The sequence below is a fragment of the Orcinus orca genome, chromosome 7 (assembly GCF_937001465.1).
Source record: "Orcinus orca chromosome 7, mOrcOrc1.1, whole genome shotgun sequence".
Classification (NCBI taxonomy): Eukaryota; Metazoa; Chordata; class Mammalia; order Artiodactyla; family Delphinidae; genus Orcinus; species Orcinus orca.
In genome coordinates, this window is record NC_064565.1 from 118,165,427 (window position 1) to 118,185,981 (window position 20,555).

A 20,555-nucleotide genomic window follows, 5' to 3' on the forward strand; every position below is an offset into this window, starting at 1 on the left:
GATTCCAGACTGTTTTACTGTGCGTTCAAGATACCAGTTTGACCCACACTAGAAATGAATGTGTGGTTTACAGAGAAGTTTGGTGATGGAATATTTCTGGATGAACAGGACGCTTGGAATCATTATTCCGTGGGTCTCTGCTTCTCTCATGTAACTTGGATGCAGGCATTCCTCGGAAAATGAACTTTTGACAGGTTGTATATAAATCGCTTCCTGAAGTCGTGGGAGAGTATGTTACTTAAAGCAAATACTCACACTCTTTGATTTATTACCCCCCCCCCCGTTCAATTAATCAGGCCTTTGTTTATCGGGTTGGCTTCATGTAGGGTAGAGCTCTGCTCGGGAGTGTCCGTGACCCCGCAGATCAGCGGCAGAGTGGAGGGCAGTGTCGCACCCCAGATCCGGCTTCTGAGAGACTTCGAGCAGAATCTAAGGGTCAGGCTTTCAAGCATTATTTTAACAATAGTACTTTTTTGCCCTGAAGCATTGTAATTGAAATTTAAAGAAACAAATCTCGGAGGTCAGCAGTTTTTATGTGTATGACTTATAATAATAAATCATTATAAATTTAAAAAGCACTATAAACACAAATGCCCACAGTTCTGGGGACAAGTGTGTGTGTGGTAAACGCAAATAATATTAAGTCCCAGGAGTAACTCTTCACCTGAAAACTCTTGGAAAGTCACTTTTTCTGAAGCGCGCGTGCGAAGTGGCCGGCCAGATGCTGCCAGCTGAGCAAACAGTCTGCATGCAGCCTGCGGCAGGCGGAGGGCCGGCCAGGCGGGAGGGCGGGCGGGTGTGTGTGCCCGCGACACACAGCTGCCGCCCCTCTGTGTCACCTGTAGCAGCTGATCCCGTGGCAAGCCACACGCAGGAGCTGCAGATCTCCGAGCTCAGCACTGCAGTCTTTCGGTAAAGATTTTTTAGGGCTAATTTCATGGTTTGGGTTATTTATGAAGTGGCGATGGGGAAGGGGATGTGTCAGGAAGGAAGGCAAATGATTTTTTGGTGAAAGAACTTGTCCGCCTGCAGCTGGGCACACAGCTTGTCGGTTGGTGTTGACAGTACAGCAGCGTACCTGTCAGCCTGTCGCCTTGCCTGGAGCGGCGGCGCCCGCACTGAAGCAGGGACTCGCCTGCTCCCCCTGCAGGCCTTGCGGCTTCGTCCCTCATGGTGGATCAATTTATAATGGTTACCGTTTACTGAGGGCTTACTCTGTGCGAGGCACTGAGCTGCTTATTTTATATTACCCCACTTAATCTGACCTGCAGGGTAAATATTATTACTTCTGTTTTATGGTGAGGAAACCGAGGTACAGAGAGGTCACGTCAAGCTCCCAGGGCCGTAAAGATGGGAGGCGGTGAGGCGGGCTGGGACCGGCTGGGGCCCTGCAGAGCACACGCTCCCGACCGCTCGCGCCTTGCCCACAGGCCCTCTTGTGTTCTAGGCGGTTTTAGGTGCTATTCTGGGTCATGATACAGTTTTGTTACTTTTTGCTCTTCTGTTTTCAAAAATTAAGTATATTTCATGTGACTAATTCCTGTATGGTGAGTATGGTGGTGGATTCTCCAATTCTACCGTACATATTAAAAGTCTATAAAACAAGGGTTTATAATGGTTGTGTTTGTCTGGAAAGTTGCTGATATAGCAGTAGAAGCTCTGCGTAAATCAGAGGCTGTCGTCAGTGGAGGGTGCTTCTAAAGCACATGATCAGTGCTCGACTTATCCACCCCACCTGCCACTTTAAGTGAAAGTTTGAAAAATGCCAGAATTTTGATATTTTGCCACAATAATCAAAGCCTCTCCCGACCGTCATAATCCAAGCCCACATGTGTCTTGTTTAACATCTGAGGCTCTTAGAATTATGACCTTTAAGATTAGTGTTCCCGGGCTTCCCTGGTGGCGCAGTGGTTGAGAGTCCGCCTGCCGATGCAGGGGACACGGGTTCGTGCCCCGGTCCGGGAGGATCCCACATGCCGCGGAGTGGCTGGGCCCGTGAGCCATGGCCGCTGAGCCTGTGCGTCCGGAGCCTGTGCTCCGCAACGGGAGAGGCCACAGCAGTGAGAGGCCCGCGTACCACAAAAAAAAAAAAGAAAAAAAAGCAAGATTACTGTTCCCAATCCTGCTTGGTTCTGTGCGACAGAAACATGAAGGATTTTGACAGATGACCCCTTATTGTCTTCATCCACGTTGGGACTTGCCAGTTTGGCAAGATGTTGTGCCTGTTAGTCTCCATCCTAAGTTCTGTGCCCTGAACAGTTTTGTGTTAGAGACAACATGATGCCAAATACATAGGAATTACTTAATAATCATTATTAATCGGTTTAAATAGAATTTTAAATGTCTCAACTAAGTAAGTAGTCAATATAATAAAGACAACACAGTTTTTCCTGGGAAGTCGTTTGTCATTGTATTGATTCATTTTAGTCATTTAGCATTTTAATTTAAAAGCATTTTTATAGCTACTACCTTTTTTCTTTAATTAAACTTATTTTGAGATAACTGTAGATTCAAATGCAGTTGTAAGAAATAATAGAGAGATCCCAGGGACACCTTACTCAGTTTTTCCCACTGATAACATCTTACAAAACTGAGTGCAGTATGACACCCAGGATGCTGACCTTGATACAGTCAAGATACAACATCTCCATCATCACAAGGATCCCTCTTGTTGCCCTTGTATCACCACAGTCCATTCTCTACCTTCCACCCCACCCCGTCCTGAACCCCTGGCAACCACTAATCTGTTCTCCCTTTTTATAGTTTTATCATTTTAAGAATGTTATATAAATGGAATCATGCAGCATGTAAGTTGTTTTTTTTTTAATTTTAAAATTTGTATTTATTTTTGGCTGTGTTGGGTGTTCGTTGCTGCGCGCGGGCTTTCTCTAGTTGTGGCAAGCGGGAGCTACTCTTCGTTGTGGTGCACAGGCTTCTCATTGCGGTGGCTTCTCTTGTTGCGGAGCATGGGCTCTAGGCGCGTGGGCTTCAGTAGTTGCAGCACATGGGCTCAGTAATTGTGGTTCACAGGCTCTAGAGCGCAGGCTCAGTAATTATGACGCGTGGGCTTAGTTGCTCCGCAGCATATTGGATCTTCCCGGACCAGGGCTCGAACCCATGTGCCCTGCATTGGCAGGCGGATTCTTAACCACTGCGCCACCAGGGAAGCCCCCAGCCTGTAAGTTTTGAGACTGGCTTTTTTCACTCAGCATAACTCTCTCAAGGTCCGTCCAGGTTGTTGGGTGAATCAACAGTTCATTCCATGATACAGATGTAGCATAGTTTATTTAACTACTCACTCCTTGAAGGGCATCTGGGTTGTGTCCAGTTTTTGGCTCCTTGAATACAGCTTCTGTAAACATACCTATACAGGTTTTTGTGTGAACATGTCTTCTCTTCTCTGGGATCAGTGCCTAGGAGTACAATTGCTGGGTCGTATGGTAGCTGCACGTTTAGCTTTTAAAGAAACTGCCGACTGGTTTTCCAGAGCAGCTGCACCACTTTACATCCCCACCAGCCGTGAATGGGGGATCCAGTTTCTCTGCACCCTTCCCAGCATTTGGTGTGGTCGCTGTTTTTTGTTTTAAACATTCTGATAGGTGTGGAGTGTTATCTCATGGTGGTTCTAATTTCCATTTCCTTAATAGGTAATGATTTTGAACATCTTTTCACGTGCTCGTTGGCCTTCTGTATATCATCTTTGGTGAAATGTCTGTTCTTTTGTCCGTTTTCTAATTTGATTGTTTGCTTTTTTTGCTGTTGACTTTTGAGAGTTTTTACATTCTAGGTACTAGTCCTTCACCAGGTCTGTGGTTTGAACATATGTCCTCTCACTCTCTAGGCTTTCTTGCATGCTCTCAACAGGGTTTCTTGCCCAGCGACAGTTTTTAATTCTGATGAAGTCCAGTTTATCAGTTTTTCCTTTAATTGATGGTGCTTTCGGTGTCAAGTCAGAACTCTTTGCCTGGCCCTAAATCCCAAGGATTTTCTTCTAGCTTTTTTTCTAGAAGTTTTATAGTTTTCTGTTTTACATTTAAGTCTGTGATGCATTTTGAGTTAATTTTTGTACAAGATGTGAGACTTAGGTCAAGGTTCACTTTCCCTGTGGCTGTCCAGTTGCTCCGGTGCCTTCTGTTGGCTGGCTGTCTCCTCCGCTGGATTGCTTGTGCGCCTTCGTCAGAAATCAGCTGGGCAGATTTGTGAGGATCTGCTTCTGGGTTCTCTGTTCTGTTCCATTGACCTGTGTGTCCATCCTGCCAGTACCACCCTGTCTTGATTACTGTAGCTATCTGGGAAGTCCTGAAATTGGGTAGCCTGATTCTTCCCTCTTATTTCTTCTTTTTCAAAATGTTTTAGCTATGCTAGTTCCTTTGCCTTTCTATATAAGTTTTAGGATAATCCTGTCCATGTCTACAGGGAATTTGGGATTTTGGTAAGAATTGTATTAAACCTATGTATCAGCTTGGGGAGAATTGCCATCTCTACTATGTTGAATCTTGGAATTGATGAACAGGGTATGGCTCTCTCTTTTTAGATCTCCTTTGATTTATTTCATCCACATTGTGTAGTTTTCAGTATACAAGTTCTGTACATATTTGGTTAGATTTACACCTAGTATTTCTTTTTTTTGAGCAATTATAAATGGCATTGTATTTTTAATTTTGGTATCCGTGTGTTCACTGCCAGTAAATAGAAACACAGTTGATTTTCGTGTGTTTCTCTTGTATCCCGCAGCCTTGCAGAGCTCACTTATTAGTTCTATGAGCTTAGCCTTTTATTTGTAGTCCTGTGTACTTAACACTGTCTGTGTGCCAGGCATTATGTTAAGGCTTTGCGTGTGTTTGCCAAAGGCCAGGATGTAGTGAGGCTAGGATCTTGACTCAGAAATTACTTACTCACTTCATCTATTCATTTGGCAAATATTTAAGGAGCACTTATATGGACCAGATGCAGGGTTCCTGCCCTCCTGGGGCCTACGGTCTGAAACCGGAATTAGAAGTGACACAAGTGGTTATCTAACTTAATACAAGAAGTTTAAAAATAAAACAAGACGTTGATTAATTATAACCTAATGCATCTGACTCGGTGTCAGTGGGTAAAGCAGGGACCTTTAGTCAGCCTGTGTGGAGTGGGGGCACCCAGGGGGGACTTGCTAAACATTGTTCATTTCCCCAGGAAAGGTTTCCCGACCCAAACTGCTTGTTGATTCTTACATCAGTTTTTGCAGTTCAGAGACGTCTGTGGTAAAACCTCATATGAAGGGAATTAAATATTCTTGTCCAAGAGCCCAAGAACTCCTGGCCAAAACTACGTGAAGCTCCCTGGTCGCCTCCATCGTCACCTCCTTCACCTGCTGTGCATTAGCCCCTCCCCCGCCAGCCCTGCACCCTCGATGCCCGCCCCAGGCCCCGTCGCCTCCGCACCGGCCAGCCCAGGCCAGCCCTCCTCGACCTCACCTGCTGCCCCCGTGCTGCCGAGGGCCGCGCCCTCCGTCCGCACACCGCACCTCCCTCTCTCCACCTCGCGGCCCTCCTCCCCTCGGCTGGCGGCTGCCCTCCGCTGGCCTGGCAGGCCAGGTTGCAGAGTCGTTCGAGCTGGGAGGGTGGTGCATCAAGGAGTGAGATGCAGGGCCAGGTCCCCTTCCCACCACACGGTTTGGGAAGATCATCGGTGGCCCTGCCTGAGCTTTTGTAACAACAGCGGCAGTAAGTTTCTGGCCAGTTGGGAAATGAAAATCTTACCCTACAGAAATGTGCCCCTCGGGCAGCCTTCCAGGGACAGGGCCTTACGGGGCGCTGCTGACGTGCTCACACAGGGCCTGGCACCCCGGGCCACTGCTGACCTAGTCTCGCGGTCACAGGCGTGAAGCAGTGTCCCATAGCCCGGTGGGTCCCGAACCGGCACCGTCCCCACACCCACGCCCCTTCCGCCCTTATTAGTCCCTGTCCTGCCTTAGGAGTGAGGCTGTTGCTCTCTCTTCATTCTCTTCCCACTGACTGTAGGAGAAACTGCTCGTCTTTGAGTCGGCGTGGAAGAAGGAGAAGGACATAGTCTCCAAGGAGATAGAGAAGCTCCGTGTGTCCATCCAGACCCTGTGCAGGAGCGCACTTCCCCTGGGCAAGATCATGGACTACATCCAGGAGGACGTCGACGCCATGCAGAACGAGTTGCAGCTGTGGCACAGCGAGAACCGGCAGCATGCTGAGGCCCTGCGGAAGGAGCAGAGGTGGGGGGTGGGGAGCCGGGGCGGGGGAGGGGCGGGGCCCGGGGCCCACGTGTGCCCACAGCCCAGGGGGAGGGCTCCCGAGAGCCCACGGCCCCTCGACCCTCTCTTTCTTACCTCCTCCCCCGAAGGAAACACGTTTCTTTTTCTTTTTCGTTCATAGCATAACGTGCATTTCTTTGTAGCAGTTAGAGAAGATCTGCAGTCAGTGTTCAAAAACGAGATTTAGACATTAAAACAGACAGCAAACTTTGCAGTTTGGATACCATATTTTTCATGTATCTTATCGAAATCCCCAAAGCTTTGTGACTGTAATTTGAAAGTATTTTAATTTTTCACTCTAAAAGAGTACGTTTATGTTTTTACCCTTTTTCTTTGGATGCAATGACTAATTCCCCTTTTGTTGTTTTCCACTGTTTGAATTAAGAAGCAAATGTAAAATGTGAAAGATATTTATGAGCCCCTGGCTTTGCTTTCCGTCAGCATCACAGACTGTGCCCTGGAGCCCTTGGAGGCGGAGCTGGCGGAGCTGGAGCAGCTGGTCAGAGACCAGCAGGACAGGATCTGCGCCGTGAAGGCCAGTATTCTGAGGAATGAAGAGAAAATTCAGAAAATGGTGCACAGTATCCATCTGAGTTCCAAAAGGTGAAAGCGCAGACGTTTCGGAGACTAAAGGCCGTCCTCAGTTTGCACGTCGTTACTCCTTAAGTTTCCGTTTGAAGACAATGAACAGTTTACAGTGTTATCCAACTAATTTTCAGAGCTTTACAAGCGTGAGGCATATTCAGTGTGTGAAGACCATGTGTTCCTACCTTCCTCCGCTAGAATACTTGCTAGTCATAAATAGCTCTTGCAAATGCCTGTGTGAAAAGTTTCTTTACAAGCCTGTCCTTTGTATTTCCCCCGTAGGCTGTTCAGTTCTGTGCCAGATTCGCCAGCAGGTGAGTGGTGCTGGCGCAGCCAGGGATGCAGGCGTCTGTGATTTCAGACTCTGAGTCTAGTGACAGGACTTCTGTGAGTCAGGCACTGAGTGAGATGGCTGTACATTTTGATAGGAGCTTCATAAATACAATGAAGCCTGAAAATGAATGAATTATATTTTTAGCTCATTTCCACTTGAAAAGGGTTAATTTCGGCCCATATCTTTATAAGGTACGCGTGAACTTTAATTTTTAACCTCTTTGTAATTGCATACATGTTATGTAATTTTCTTACTGGTCCCTTTTATCTTTTGCTTATATTTCCAGCCCTTAAAGTTCATACATTTAAAAAGGAGGTTTGAGTATGGCCTTCATGGACATCATCTGGACATGAGATTGTCACAGGCCCTTTCCTCACTTTCTTTAACATTTTGCCCCTGGGTTTTCGCCACGTGCACACTTGTGTCACTTGCCTCGTTCTCTCCAGAAGAGGGGCTTGCTCTCCAAGGCATCGGCATCATGCCTTTTCCTTCGCACAGGTGTAAGCACCTGTGCACCTGAGAGACAGGTAGCTTAGGGAAAACTGCAAAAGGAAGACTTACAAGGATACATGGATTTGCAAAATTTTTTAATGTTAGCGTTTTTTTGGAAATTTTTTTTTAAAGCAAAAGTTTTTTTTTTTTAAACATGGTTTATATTTAGTTTTTCACTGCATATAATATTGTAAATACTTACTAAAGTCTTCAATTTGTGTATAAAGGATTTCACTGTTTGGAGACATACTTACGGGTCTTAAGGTCTGGGTCCTGATACTTTTATTTCTAGATACTGTATTTATTATGTAACCCAAGGAGGGCCATTTTAAGTGTTAGAATTTGCCCGAGAAAGTTTTGTTTCTTTAAAAAACTAGCACAAATGGCACGGTTAAGTTTTTCTTAGTGTAATTTCCAAAATAAATCTGTTACAAAGGTAGTTCTATGACTTTCGAAGCTGAGTAAGTTCAAGGTCAGATTATTAAGATCTGCCGTCATGAAACATTGGTCGTCTTCTCCTTTCCGTAGTTTACCGTAAAATTCAGTTTGGCGAGGCTCCACTAATGCAGCACTGCCGGCGGGCAGGTGTGTCAGTCCCCAGCCCTCACATGCTCATAGTCTCTTTTCCACTGACTTGGATGGCAGCCACCATACTAAAGGGACCCTGTTTTGCTTCAAGTGAAGGTGTCTGCCTTTAATGAATTTGTACATAAGACTAGAGATTTTGTGTTGCAAAAAATTACATACATTGTGAGTAAAATTTTGTATGAAGTAGTCTCTCAAATTGTATCATAAAATTTATTTTTCTTTTATACATAAATCATTAAAAATAATCAGATTTTTTTTCTATCAGTGTATGGGTTGTGCAGTTCAGTTCACACCTGGAGAAAAGCATTTATAAGCATTTGGATTTTTTTTAGTTTTCAAATGTGTGCAGTTTGTTTTTCTTTGAAGAAAGTTCAGGGAAATTTATATTTTCACTCATTGTGACACCCCTTTTCTGTATAAATTGAAGTCTTATATGTGGCAGGTAAGCATTTATCAGAAATTTTAAGACCCTTCAGGAAGTTTTAGAAAGTCTCTGCATGTAGTTATTAGTGTATCTTATCACAAACGAATTAAATCCTGTGATTTATTATTTTGATAGAATACACAAATGGGGTTATTAAATGTTTTTCTCTGCTTTGGCTTGTAAGTTTTCAAGACGTACTGGAGTCATACTTCAGAAATTTTAATTTAAGCGACTTCCCTGGCGGTCCAGTGGTTAAGACTCTGCACTTCCACCGCAGGGGGCACGGGTTCAATCCCTGGTGGGGGGAACTAAGATCCCGCATGCCGTGTGGTGCGGCCACAGAAAAAAAAAAAAAAGAAATTAAAAGTTGAGCCGACATATTTATATTTAAAGGAAATACATAAACCTTAGAAAAAAATAACAAGACTAAAATTCAGGCTTTCTACTTTGACATTCATGCTTATTTTTCTTAATAAGCAAGTTAAAAAATGATAACTGGAATCTGTAAAGACAGATGATGTTATTTAGTGACAATATAGGTGCAGTTTAGGATTGGGGGGTGGGGGTCTGGAATTCTCAGTCTGTTGACAAGTGCCCCTGAAATATTCCCAGACTTCTTTTCCAAGCTGCCCTGAACTGACTGGGATGTGTCTTCTGCTGACTTGCGCAGCCCTGGGGCACGCGAGCGAGAAGAGAGGTGGCTGGACCTTTACCAGCTTGGTGTCACCAGTCACAGGCTTAGGACGACCAGTCTGCTTGAGTTCCCACAAGAATCGGGTTCAGGATGAGGCCGCACGCAGGACCCTGTGCTCAGGCGGCTGCCCTGAAGGACCGGTTTCCGCACAGACCCAGACCCCCTCCCAGCTCTGGGGTCTTCTGCCTGCTCCCAGGGGGGCAGAGGCAGAGCGCCTCGCTCCCCATGCCCTCCCTGCCCCCAGGAGCCCACCGCCCGAGCTGGGAGGAAGCCCCAGGCCTGTCCACTCCCGGGGTGTGCTCTTGCCTGGCGGGGCTGTGTTCACCTCTATCCTGTGATGCACTTCACTAATCGAAAGGCCTCATGTTTTCCTAAAAAGTGTTTGGGTGAGTACGGTTCACACAAGCTCTGCAAGAGGGCAGGAGGCCCCTGGAAGAGTCCCCTTCTGCCGCTTATGTGTGTTTTCATAAAAGGAGTTTGGGAAGGACTTTTATTTTTTTAATTCAGTGAGAGAAAAGACATTTAAATGGCTTTTTAAGCTGTAAAACTAGTGTTTACGTCCATGTTTAGAGCTGAGTTCCAGATTGATGATCGGCCTCTTAAACCAAGCAAGTTGGTCTTTCTGGTGAGAAAATGGGGTTCAGGGACTTCCCTGGCCGTCCAGTGGTTAGGGCCCCGCACTTGCACTGCCGAGGGCGCGGGTTCAGCCCCGGTCGGGGAACTAAGATCCCACAAGCTTCGTGGTGCAGACCCCCCGCCCCCCCAAAAAAACCCCGAAAACGGGGTTCCGAAGGCAGTCAAGGCCTGAGTCACGGAGGCTGTGCCGGCCAGCCGAGGCGCAACCAGGGCTTTGTAAGCCAGTGTGGTGGGTGCGCTCGGTGTGCGAGGTTCCCCGGCAGCCCCGCCCCCTGCCCCCGCACCGCTGGCTCAGCACACCCCGCAGGCGCGCGGCCGGCGAGTCAGGGCAGCTCAGAGGATGCTAAGCCCGCACCAGTTTTCAGCCACAGCCTGTCGGCTAATTCACAGCATCTGTCCTGTTCCTCACTGCACTCTCGGACTTCCCGTTCAATTCTCGGAAAAGGCTCTTAGCGTTGCTGTCGCCGTGACGTAACAAACCAAAAAACACTTAGGTTTGCCGTTTACGGTCCCCGTCAAAGCCAGCACTTTGCCGGGTGACGGCGGCCAGCGATCGCGGGCCTCGCTTGCTGGACCCCGGCCTGAACGCCGGGTGCGCGGTGCCTCTTGCGCCCTCCTGTACTTGGGGCGTGACGTGCACCCCCGGGAGCAGAGCCATAGCCCTGATCTGCTCAGGACGGTGGCAGCCGTGCCTTTTCTTGAGGCATAATTATTAATACATCCCTTCCCCGCCTGCAGGAGGGTTCTGGTTTGGATGACAAATGACCTTCTCCCTCTCCCTATTTGATATCTAGGAGTGGTGACACATGGCCGTGAAGGGGTGACGGGGCCCCTCTGAGCGACAGGAGAGCCGTGTGAGTCCCACTGTCGCCACAGCTCTGCCGCAGGTCAGGGGGCGTTCGTGACGCGTCCACACTGCAGACAGGTGACAGGGCCTCTACTTGCCTGGGGCGAGACGCGGACGTGTGTCTTGGCTTCATGACTGTTGCAGGGCCTTCCCCAAACGCTCCCGTCTGAGCTGATGTTGCCTGAAGGGAATCGCAGGGGGCCTGTTGGATGCCCTTCCAGCTATCTGGATGGAGCTGCAGGAGGTGGGTCTGTGCTGTGTGCAGCTGGCATGACCTTGACCGGGCAGGACAGAGGCCCCGGAGAACCTCCCCGGGCCGCGGCAAGATGGGACCAGGCAGACCCTGCCTGGAGGAGAGCGGCAGGAGGAACCCCGGGGCTCCTGGCACCGCAGTCAGGATGCGCTGGGCGCGCGGAGACGCCCCCCGCCCCGGGGCGTTCCGTGGTGAAGCCAGCACAGCGCGACCTCAGGGGATGCCCGTGGAGGCGAGGCCCGGCTGGTCTGCGTGGACGGCAGGGCTGGGCCACGTTCCCACGGAGCCCGGCATGACATCCGATAACAGTGTTATGTGTAAATGTCTTTTTAAAAAAGAAAATGACCGTTAACTGCTCTCACGTGTCCGTATTCTTAGTCATTCCACATTTTTGTATGTGGCATAACTATAATTTTAAAAATATGGCTTCCATATTTTTATTTAAAGTGCTTTTTTAAGAAATAGATTATATATTAACATGGATCAATAAGTGGTGCAAAAGGTCTGCACTGAGCGGTCTCCCCCTTCTCATCCCCGTCTGCCCTGTTTCTTCTTGCCCCTGTAGGCAGCCTCTTTTATTAGATTCTCCTTTATCTGTCTGTTTCTTTAGGGAAATATGAATACATATTTTTATACTCCCACAACACACAGTATCGCGAAAGGTGGAACGCTATATATATGCCATTCTGCATCTTGGTTTTTAAAATTTTCCCAAATCCTGGGGACTGCGCCCTGCCAGTCCCTAGAGGCCGTCGTCATTCCCTGCAGAGCCGTGCGGAGTGTCCCAAGGACGTGCCCGGTGCGTGTGGCCCAGTTCCCTGTCGCTGGCCTCGGGTGGTTTCCAGCCTTGCGCAGTGACCGACCTTGTTTTGCTTCGTTTTTTACGTGTGCAGGTGTGTCCACGGATGGACACCCAGAAACGAGGTTGCCGGGTTGCTGGATAGACGCACCGTAATGTCGGCACCTCAGCTTCAAGGCGATGGTTGTGGGCTGTGCTGTTTGGTCTCCCGTCAGTACAGGTGCAGGCATGTCTGCTTCGCCACAGCCTTTCCAGCAGCGTATTGTCACACGTTTGGCCTTTTGTTACTCTGACAGGTGAGAAAGCGGATCTCAGTGAGGTTTAATTTGCACTTCTCTTTTTCCGAATGGGTTCGAGCATCTGGCCGTGTGTTTAAGGACTGTTTGCTTTCTGTGAACTGAGTCTTCTGATCAGCTGCCCTTGATTCTGGTGGACTCTTGGCCTTTTTCTTCTGATTTGTTTCTAGAAGCCCTTTGTGTCTTGCGTTGTAAATATTATTTTCCACTTTGCCTTTCACCCAAAATGTTGCTAAACAAATAACGATGCTAATCATCCTCTTTTTTTTTTTTTTTTTTTTTTTTTGCGGTACGTGGGCCTCTCACTGTTGTGGCCTCTCCCGTTGCGGAGCACAGGCTCCGGACGCACAGGCTCAGCGGCCATGACTCACGGGCCCAGCCGCTCCGCGGCATGTGGGATCTTCCCGGACCAGGGCACGAACCCGTGTCCCCTGCATCGGCAGGCGGACTCTCAACCACTGCGCCACCAGGGAAGCCTCATCCTCATTTTGTGACCGACTTGACAGATGGTCCCTCTGGTGCCACTGCTCAGAGCAGTGTTGACCGCTGCTTTAAGGTACTTTTTTATCACGTTGAAAACACGTCCTATTCCCAGCTCACAAAGCGTGATCAACACGAATGGATGTTGAATCGTTCTTTTCTGTTAGGGAGAGTGTACCTTTTTCTCCTTTGGCCTGCTGATGTGATATTCCAGGTCACCTGATGTCAGAATATCCTTACAGTCGTAGATCAGATCCTGCCTCATCGGGATGGATTATTCTTTTGCTTTACCAATTAGTTGTGTTACGTAGTCATTATTCCAGGATTTCCTGTTGCCAGACGCTTGTGGCCTGGCTTTCAGGGCTGCAGGGGCGCCCTCTCTTGTTCCGTTTACCCCAGCCCTCTGTGGTTCTCTGTCCCTGGGGTGCGGCCCCCCAGCACTCCTGCCCGCCCCGGGCTGCAGCTCCGGACCCAGCACACTTCCCTGCCTGCAGTGCCCTGAAGCGGACAGTGCTTGTCGCTGCCCCACAGAGGGGGAGGGGGAGAAGGTTCCAGTAGGAGGTGTCCAGTGGCTGCTGCTCCCTTTCCCAGGTCTACACCGCGAGGGATACATGGTGAAAAGCTGTCCAGCGTCTCCTGGGAGGTTGTGGAGAACACCCGCAGGAGGGTGGCCCGCGCTCCAGGCTTTCTCCCTTCTGGCTTGGGCTCTGCCCTCTTCTGGGTTCTGTGCCGCGTGCTTGTCCTGTGGCCTCAGCTCCCAGCTCAAGAAAAGTCTCAGGCTTGTGCAGCCTTTTTCCCCAAGTGGAGGAGGACGTCCTCCTCTGCCGGTCCTGGGGGCTGGTTCCTGGGTCTTGCTCTGAACTGTAGACTCAAAGCCCCCGATGGACCTGAAAATCAAAGGTCGGGCCAGATAGTGACTTGCTGCCATCACTGGTCTCTGTCGTGTCCGTGGATCACGCCACAGTGTTTCAAAGCCCAAACAAGGTTCATCATCAACAGTAAGGGGCAGACGGGTCAGTATCTGAAGGCTGAGGGTGGCGTGCTGGCTGGGGGCACGTCTCACTGGCCGCCAGGGTTACAGATGAGATGCGCCCCCTCATGACCCCTGGACCTTTCCCCCAGCCCCCCAACCAGGACTTGAGCCATGTTTCTCCTCCGCTGGCAGAGAAGAACCAAGGTGCCCCACGGGGGAGTGCAGGTCCCTCTCCCTGCTGGACCCCACCTCTCCAGGTGAATTCTGCCCTTGCCGAGGTGGTCTCCTCTGGTGACAGATTCTTTTCTTTCCCTTAAACCCCACAGGCAAAGGCAGACCTGGTGGGAAGGAGGCCAGTGGCCTGGGGAGAGCTCGGGACTTGGAGGCTGTGTGGCCTGGGTGTCCCCGCACACCATCTCTGAGCTGTAGATGCCTGTGGACGGGGTCGCCACAACCCCTCAGCATCAGGGGGCTTCTCAAGAGCGTTCTGGCTCACACAGGGGCTCCTGGGGGCTCCTCAGCTCCTTCCTCCTTCAGGGCAGGTGGGCCGTGTCCCCATCTTGCTGGAGGGTCGCACATCTCCTTCCTGGCTCGAGGAGAGAATGTGCCGCAGACGCACAGTTAAGTCCAGGACTGTCCCCTCGTCCGTGTTTGGATCGCTGGCTACGAGCGTTTTCCTGTGAGAGAACGGACTGTGGTCTGAGCTGAGGTCTTAGGAGAGGCCTTGGCCTGAGGACACCCAGAGCTGGACACAAAAGGGGCAGCTTTGCCTCGGCCTGTGGCCACTGAGGGGACTCGGGCCTCCTGGCTGGGGGCACCGAGGAGCGATATGGTCCCAAAGCCGGGCATGGGGCCCCTTGGGGCTGAGGGCCCTGACGGTTCTGGGAGGCGCTGTCTTCATAAAACACATGAAGCCCTCTGACCTGGTGAGAGGTGCCAGTGAGGTGCCAGCTCCGCCCTCCCAGACTCCCAGCTTCCTGAGTGCAGACGTGCCCACCCTGCCCAGGGCACAGACAGACGGGGCTGGGTGGGCACAGGTCTCCCCGGGGCTCCGGCTGTCGTCCTGGTCGCGAGCCACAGGGCGCGTGGAGGGGCGGGACCAGGCAGGGCTGGCTGCCAGCTCCCCCCAGGACAGGAGGCCCGAGGGTGGGCGAGTGGAGGACAGCCCGACACGGGACTGCACTCCAGCCAGCACGGTGGGCTGCCCGGGTCCAGCTCTGCTGTGTGGACCCTTAGCTTCCTCTGCCCGGGGGTGGAGGGGGGGTGCCCAGGAGTGTGGGCAAGGACGCGGCACAGGGAAGGGCCAGGGAAACGGCGAGTCTGCGTTCCCGGGGGGTGCAGAGCATGGGCAGGGTGCAGGCCTCAGGGACGCAAACAGACCTTTCTCCCCGAAACCTGGAAATTGAACAGTAAAAATTCAAATCCCAGTGACGTTATTGAAGAAGTGTAAGCTGATCACATACGATGAGGCTCTAGTAATTGTAACAGAGTGGAACCGGTGTAGGAAGACATGAACCACTGAAATAGCACAGGACCCCCCTCCAGACACATAAGTCTAGGAATTCTGATTTCCGATAAATGTACTTCAAAGCAGAAGTATTTCAGATTGGTGTCCAAATAAATGGCATTGGAACGTGTGGTTTTCCATACGGCAAAACTATTACATACAAAAATAAATTCCAAGAAATTAAACAGTTCAAAACATATGAGAATACCGGAAGAAAATAATTGGAGAATATTTTATATTGATAATATGTATAAATGTTTATATAATTTATTGATATATTTATTATACTATTAATACATTTGTTATTTATGATAGTTCTATTTTGTGAGAGGCAGTGTAATGTATCGGAATAAAGCATTTAGAAGAGAGGGTACTAAGTGCTAAACATATTTTAAGGTGAAGAAGAACTTCCTAAAAAAGACATTTTCAGAAGGCTTAAGTGAAAAAAATTATATATACTTGGCTGTATAAGAAATAAAAATTTCTGTATAGCCAAGCAAAAGTGAAAAATGGTTCACTGGGAGAAATACTTGCAATGTCTCTAACAAAGAGTTAATATTCATAAGAGGCAAAGACTTTCTCATTAATAAGAAAAATACTTATGGTCCAATTGAATGATGGAAGGAAGTGACAAAATAGGCAGTCAATTCATGGAAGGAGCCAGAAACCAGCGTTTGGCCTTATCATCAAGGGATAAAGGGGCAGAGAGCTTGGGAGTCCAGGCTGGAGAGAGTGACTCGGGTTCAGACCCCAGCAGGTCAGGGTGCCCAGCCCTCAGCCTGAGGAGGGCTCCTTTGTTAGCTGGTGTCTTTGGGCAAATGGCCTAAACTTTTGCCTCACTTGCCCATGTGTTTGATTGGGTTAATCCACATGGCACCGGCTTCATAGTTTGTCGTCAGAGGATAAATATGTTACTGGTTATAAAGTACAAAGATCAATAATTGGCACGTAGTACGGGCTATATAAGTATCGACTAGTATTCACGTAATGTAACGTGAGCATCACACTGGCACAAGTTTTCAGCTGGCAGAGGTTAGAAAGATTAATAATGCATGGTGAGGGGCTTCCCTGGTGGCGCAGTGGTTGAGAGTCCGCCTGCCGATGCAGGGGACGCGGGTTCGTGCCCCGGGCCGGGAAGATCCCACATGCCGCTGAGCGGCTGGGCCCGTGAGCCATGGCCGCCGAGCCTGTGCGTCCGGAGCCTGTGCTCCGCAACGGGAGAGGCCACAACAGTGAGAGGCCCGCGTACCGCAAAAAAAAAAAAAAAAATGCATGGTGTGGTTGAGGATGTGGTGTGTAAGTCGGTCAGTATTTTTAGAGGGCATTCTGGAAGTACTTCTCAAAATTAAAAACAGGAATATTTGGCTGACTGAAGAGAAAGCTGGAGCAGGGAGATGACCACTGTCTTCAGATAAAAGGTCCGATGGGTGGAGGAACCTTCAAATAAAAGGTTCTCTGTGGCCCTAGCACTGACCTGTGGATGCGAAATACAGGGAGATGGCCTTGGCCCTGTGTAAGGAATAAGTCTCCATTCAGACAGAGCGGTCCGTAGGTGGTGTGGATAGCGAGCTCCCCGTCTCAGGAGGTGTGCAAGCAGAGGCTGGTTGGCCACTTCCCAGGGATGCCTTGGGGGGTTCGCTGGAGGCTCCCTCTGCTTCTTCAGGCCTTGCCCACCACAAGGAATGACCCATCCCAGTAGCCCAGATCTCCACCCACCCTTCTCCCTGCTCTACCTGCCGACTCTGCCAGGTCAGCAGATGTGGTCTTCAGGAGCCCCTGCAGGCTGAGCCCGGCTGTGCTTCCTGCCCCGCTGATGGACCTGCAACCTCCATTCCCCTCCGCTGCTCAAAGTTTGCCGGGAGAGGCCTCGCCTTGCCCTCCTCCAGCCAGGGGTGGATGTCATCGTTCTCTCCTGAATACAAACCGCCTTTCAGGAGGTTTCATCGTGGCCCCAGGAAACTGGGGGCGACGGGCAGGCAGCTTCAGGGGGATGTGCCTCTCAGGACAGAGGCCAATCGGGACAAGAGCATTTGCTAATTTTTCTATTTCACTTTCAAGCAGCCTGAGACCCTTCCAGGGTGTTCCAGAGTTTTTCATTTAAACCCCGGGGAAAGCTGTCCTCTGCGATCGCGTGCCTGGCACTGGCTCTCTGGGTTGGCTGTAGCTGCCCTGCGGGTTTCCAGGGCTTGGCACCTTGGTCAAGGCCTGGAATTCCCTCTGTCAGGGAAGCCCCTTCCGCTCTTTTGTTAGAGATACAGGGAAAAAGAAAGAGCCCTCCTGGCATGGAATTGTTTACAGAGATCTTTCCCTCCCACCTTCTCATGTGAGCCTCTCTGGGGCTGGGAGTCAGGCCTTAGCTACCCATTTTACAGATGAGAAAACCGAGGCTGTGTTAGCAAGTCTTAGGCCTCTGCCAGGTCTAAGCCCCAGGCATGTTGTCTGGCTGCCTTTGAGGTGAGCAAACCTGGGCTGAGTTGAAGAGCGTGGAGGCCGGGTCCAGGGCTGCTGGTCTTTGGGCTGAGAACACATCGCTTGCCGGTCCCCGGGGTGGGTTCCTTGTTCTGTCATCTGGGTGAGCACACAGCTAAGAAAGGGCGAGTCCGTGATTTCTAAAAGCCCGTTTGTTGTTTTGGCTGGTGCCCCAGCAAAGACGCCTCCCCGCCCGAGTCTGTAGGATGACGGTCACCCCCTGCCCGTCTCAAACCGCACACCTGAGCCAAGACCTTGCTACCTGGCCCATCAGCCCAAGGGCCACAGCCACTGGGCGCATTGGCAGGACCCACCAACCCACCGGGCACAGCAGGTGCAGCACTTTGAGGGGCCCGGGAAAGCGTTGTAACTTTTTATAATAAAAAAAAATTAACTTTTAGGTCAGAGTAAATGTTTGAATATATAATATTAATACATCTGCCTTTATAACAATGTGGTTGTAAAATAGAATTTTTAATATTTTTTGTGAAAGAAGGGCCCACAAAGGCACAAGTGCCACGGACCATCGTGCAGCCTGAGTGCCGCCCGGCCGCTGGGGCTCACGCCCGTCCTGTCCCCAGTGTGGCTGGACCCACCTCGAAGGTGACCTCATTCCTCGCTTTACCCGGACGCACCCAGGGAGTGGAGCAGAGCTGCATCCTTCCGATGGGTTTTCCATTTCCAGGGATTATGGTTCTGAAGGAAAGCATCTTTGGGGCAGTTTCAGTACAAACACCGGGATGTATTTAAAAATAGAACTTGCAAATGGAAGCTCTTAAACCGTGGCTTTTAGGCAGGCATTAAGCTCGTTCGGATGGATGCAAAATCAGAACCTCATGTCAGCACGTGGACGTGCCTCTTGCAGCCCGCAGTGCTGTGGAAGGAAGCTGTCCCCTTAGCAGTGGCTTCTGTGTCCCGCTGCCAGCACAGCCCCGTGGGCAGGGCTTGTGGACCAGCCTCCAGCCCTCCGCAAGCCTCTCTTCTATCGCCTGTAAAACTGCACGGCCATCTCAGTATTTCCCCTATTTTTACAGCTGCCAGAACAACCGTTTGTGGTTTTAAAATAAAACTCTTATTAGACTCCTTAGCAACGGAATGGAAAGGTCACAGTTTATAAAGAGAAGAATTGTCTCTGGGGTGAGCATTCCCCTCGTTGTCCCCCCAGAAGGAGACTTGCAGGGCCCTGCCTGAGGGGCACCTCCAGACCTCCAGGGCCACATGCCCCAGACACTGGCACCCCGAGGGCCAGAGCACAGGTCGAGGGGTGCACGGTGAGCTGGAGCTGCTCGTACAAGCGATTGTTAAACTTTCCGGAATTCTGCGAGTTGTGTTAAAAAACAAAAGTAGTGGATACTGAAAACTCATTGCTTCTTAATTATTTTATCACTTTCTACTCTCATCTCTGCCTTTGGGGCCTATCTGTATGGTGGAATACTACTGTGTGTTGCATCTCTCCCTGAATCCAAATTCAGTTAAGTCCCTTTTGGCCAAGGTTGAAGTATTTACACCATGGAAACTGGCAACTTTGATAGAGTGAGAGTGATAATAAAGTATGCATATCTGTAGCCATTACATGGTGAAGAGCACAAAAAACAAAGGCAATTCATTCCAGTGTTCAAAAATGATTATTCAGTTCAGCAAAGTCATCACTCGTGTCATTGCCAAACAACCGAAGTTCCTCTGCAGGAATTGTATTTCTTTTCTCTTACTTGTTAAAATAAATGAAAACGTTAACCGACATTCAGGTCAGAGCTACACTTGTTTGTCAGTTACAGCCATAGGTTGACTATGAACACAAGAGTTCAGCAAAAATCCACAAAAGCATTCTGTGAGAATCGATTATCGACCTCTGTGGAATTTATAATATTGTATATCTTATTGTTTGTAAGTTGTGTGCTACACATATTTATACCACTAGTATTTTGAGAATATATTATTATGTATTGTCTCATTGTTGATATTTATAATTCCCTTCCCTCCGATCAGGGGAGGAGACCCGTCTTCCGTTTGGACCTCTGGTTCTGACTGGGGGCTGGAGGGCCTCCTGAAAGTTCTGAGTCCCCTTGATTTAGCAGGCTGTGGGGTACTGAGGTGCTTCCCGGGGTCTGGCACGGTCGGCTGGGGCTCCAGGATGAGAGGAGAGCCAGAGGACTTAGGGGGGCATTGAAGACAGAGCAGAACTGGCCTCATTGACTCCAGGGGTCCCGCCAGTGGCACCCCTCATCTGGGAAGGCAGAGGATAGAAGCGGGGGTCTCGTGTCCTTCTCTGACCACCCAATGCCCTTCCATCGATCCTGCTTGAGTGGCTGGATCAACACCCAGGGGACCAAAAGTTGGGTGCTGGGGGTTCCTTGTGCTCCGCCCACACAGCTACTCTTACTTTTGTCCCAGTGACATTCATTGTTTCGGTTTCCTGCTCACTTAATTTTTGTTCAGTTAGAAAACAGCATCAGGAAGGAAATAAACATGACTCATAATCCCGTCTTCCAAAGTTAGCGATTTATATGCTGGTTGCTGGTGTCTGTTTTCCCGTCTTTAAATTTCCTTTTTCTTTACAGTCGCATCTATTTCTTATGCATATGCAGCACGTACACATCAGCCACATGTTCACACTGTTGAGACAACGTGGCTTGTATTGTTATGCAATGTTGACTTCTTATCTTCAGGAAAGGATTTCGTGTATTTCCCCCTTGTCTTTTTGTTCTCTTCACCATCATTTTGGTAGCTGAATACTATTTCATTGAATGGAGGACTTATTTTGGTTCAGCTGCAAATATTTTCTCATTCCATAATCATTTCTTCTTTGGCCTGTTGTCAGATACGTACTTCCCCCTCCCCCGTTTTATCTTTTTGTTCTTGGTTTCTGGTTTGATTGCCTCACATGAGAGAATGGGACCAGCCACACCTTGGAGC

General features: G+C 49.5%; 1 protein-coding gene across 5 annotated transcripts in view; it reads left to right on the forward strand.

The window, feature by feature from the left end:
• TRAF3IP1 (TRAF3 interacting protein 1) overlaps positions 1–8,525 on the forward strand; it is a 65,778-nt gene extending 57,253 nt beyond the window's left edge. For all 5 annotated transcript variants that reach the window (XM_033424095.2, XM_033424105.2, XM_033424127.2 and 2 more), the window contains 2 exons: positions 6,003–6,226; positions 6,707–8,525. In XM_033424095.2, coding sequence (XP_033279986.1) covers positions 6,003–6,226; positions 6,707–6,872 — 390 coding nt within the window. In that variant the 3' untranslated portion in view covers positions 6,873–8,525. The remainder of the gene's footprint in view (positions 1–6,002; positions 6,227–6,706) is intronic.
• Positions 8,526–20,555: the final 12,030 nt, after the last annotated feature.